Source organism: Zalophus californianus, chromosome 16, assembly GCF_009762305.2.
Source record: "Zalophus californianus isolate mZalCal1 chromosome 16, mZalCal1.pri.v2, whole genome shotgun sequence".
NCBI classification, from domain to species: domain Eukaryota; kingdom Metazoa; phylum Chordata; class Mammalia; order Carnivora; family Otariidae; genus Zalophus; species Zalophus californianus.
The window spans coordinates 5,806,027-5,808,266 of NC_045610.1; the positions used below are offsets into that span (position 1 = coordinate 5,806,027).

At 53.3% G+C, this 2,240-nt stretch overlaps 1 protein-coding gene across 1 annotated transcript in view; it reads left to right on the forward strand.

The window, feature by feature from the left end:
* Positions 1–1,612: 1,612 nt before the first annotated feature.
* The window catches only part of LOC118356381 (dynein heavy chain 9, axonemal-like), a 148,573-nt gene continuing 147,945 nt past the window's right edge, over positions 1,613–2,240 (forward strand). Inside the window, exon 1 of the mRNA XM_035724677.1 lies at positions 1,613–2,008. Coding sequence (XP_035580570.1) covers positions 1,613–2,008 — 396 coding nt within the window. The remainder of the gene's footprint in view (positions 2,009–2,240) is intronic.

Here is a 2,240-nt window from a genome sequence, read left to right on the forward strand (position 1 = left end):
CCCTTTACTCACAGTTGGTCTGCCTACTGCTTAAACTAGCAATGATAAAACACGCTTTACAAACATAAAGATTCCTTTTCTATTGTGAACATTTTTTTGTTTTTTTTGTTTTTTTTTGTTTTTTTTTGTTTGTTTGTTTTTTATTGTGAACATTTTTCATCATAGCACCTCCTGTGCCCTGGTTATTATGAAATCAATCATTTTACTTTTTAGCTACCAGCTTTTCCTGAGGGGCTCTTGTTAGCTTGAGTTGCCTTTGATAAGTTTTGTTAATGTTCCTTTGAAGCCCGTTACAAACATTCTTTTTTACCAGAAATTCTGCAGTTCCTGGTTGGTGACTAAAATCGGGGTGGTAGGCAGAGGAGGAGCTCATTTCAGACCTGGAGGCCTCATGCTGCCAGGCTGTCCCTGTTCTTGCCCCATTCTCCCCTCACATGCAATGCAAAGGGCCAAGCTATCTATAGCCCTGTAATGAAGAGGGATCCAGCAGGTGACAAATAATTTCTGAGGTCAGGAAACGTGCTTCACTTTATCCTTTTTTGAAGATAAGATCAGGTATATTGCAGACTCTGAACATCCTGTATATTTAAAAGCACTTGTGTGCACCTAAGAAGAACCGATTGGGACCATACTGATGGAAATCAAAGTAATCTCAGAGTTTGAGTCCCCATTTGTCAGATTGAGCACCCACTTAAGGCAGGAACGAAACAGGACACTAAAAAAACCTTTTATTTATTTATTTTTTAATAAGGGATACTGAAATTCTGAAACTGAGCTAAAATTAAATTATAATTTAATATTAAATCGTAAATTACATTTAAAAATTCAGTTCTTCAGCCGCACCAGCATATTTCAAATTGCTCAGTAGTCACATAAACACCGTTCTAAAGTATTTAAGTTATCACGGAAAAGAAATTAAAAACTTTACTGAAATCGTTTACATCCGTTTTATGATTCGACATAGTTTTCGAGTTTGAATTACACATTTGGGGAGTAGGTGCGAGAACCATTATATTTGCAGTGTCTGGAGTCCTCTCAAGAATTTAATCTGAACTAAACAAAACCTTTTAAAAAAAAGTGGGGGGTCGCCTGGGTGGTTCAGTCGGTTAAGTGTCTGCCTTCGGCTCAGGTCATGATCCCAGGGTCCTGGGATCGAGTCCCCCATCGGGGTTCCTGCTCCGCGGGAAGCCTGCTTCTCCCTCTCCCACTCCCCCTGCTTGTGTTCCCTCTCTCGCAGTCTCTCTCTGTCAAATAAATAAATAAAATCTTAGAAAAAAAAAAAGAATTTAATCTGACCTTAGCCAGCAGAACCCTTCACAGCATTTCTCTCCTTGCCCTCCGCTCCACGCAGCCCGTCAATAAACCATTGCACTGGACCATCACCCGTGAAGCACCCGCAATCCCAGAGACCTGGCATTATATAGGAGCTGCGGCCGGTTTCCTAGCAACAGCGACACGACCCCGCCCCTTGCCCTCGGCGTCCCTCTCCTACCTTGCGGGGCTGGGAGGGGCGGGGCCAGGAGACTCGTGCCCAATGGGAGGGGAGCGGAGGCGGGAGTCCCGGCCGCGTCCGCGTCGCCAGGGAAACGGCTGCGGCGGGCGGCAGCGCGCAATGCCGGGCGCGGAGGACGCCGACCCGGAGCCCCGCGCCGCCGACCCGCGCCTGCGACTCCTGGGGGCCTACGTGGCCCGGAGCCTGCGGCCGGCCGTCGGCGCCTGGGAGCGCTGCGCCGGCACGGCCGAGGCGGAGCGGCTGCTGCACGCCTTCCTGGGCAGTGATGCTGCGGGGGGCCCGAGCCCGCTGCTGGTGGTGCGGCCCGGGCCCGGGGGCCTGGCGGTGCGACCCGGGCTGGACGCGGGGCCCGAGGCCGGCTCGCCTCGCGCCAAGGGGCTTTTCTTCCTGCGCACCGGGCCCGAGCCGCCAGGGGCCCGCAGCCTCCGCGGCGCCGTGCTGTGCGGGGACGTGCCCGCCGCCCCTCTGGAGCACCTGGCCGCGCTGTTCTCCGAGGTGAGGGTGGGCAGGTGGCCCGGAAGCCCTGCGCGGGCAGCCGCTGGGGAGGGGGAGGGGAGGACGGGGCGGAGAGGGGCGGGGCCGGAGGGGATGGGAACTAAGCCCAGAGCACACCTGAGATGTGGGGGCGAGCTGGGACAAGCTGAGGAGGGGCCAGGTCACAGTGAGAAGCTTAAAGGGCCCTGACTTGCGTCCGCCCTGGTCTGAGGACAAGCCAAAGTCAGGAGGA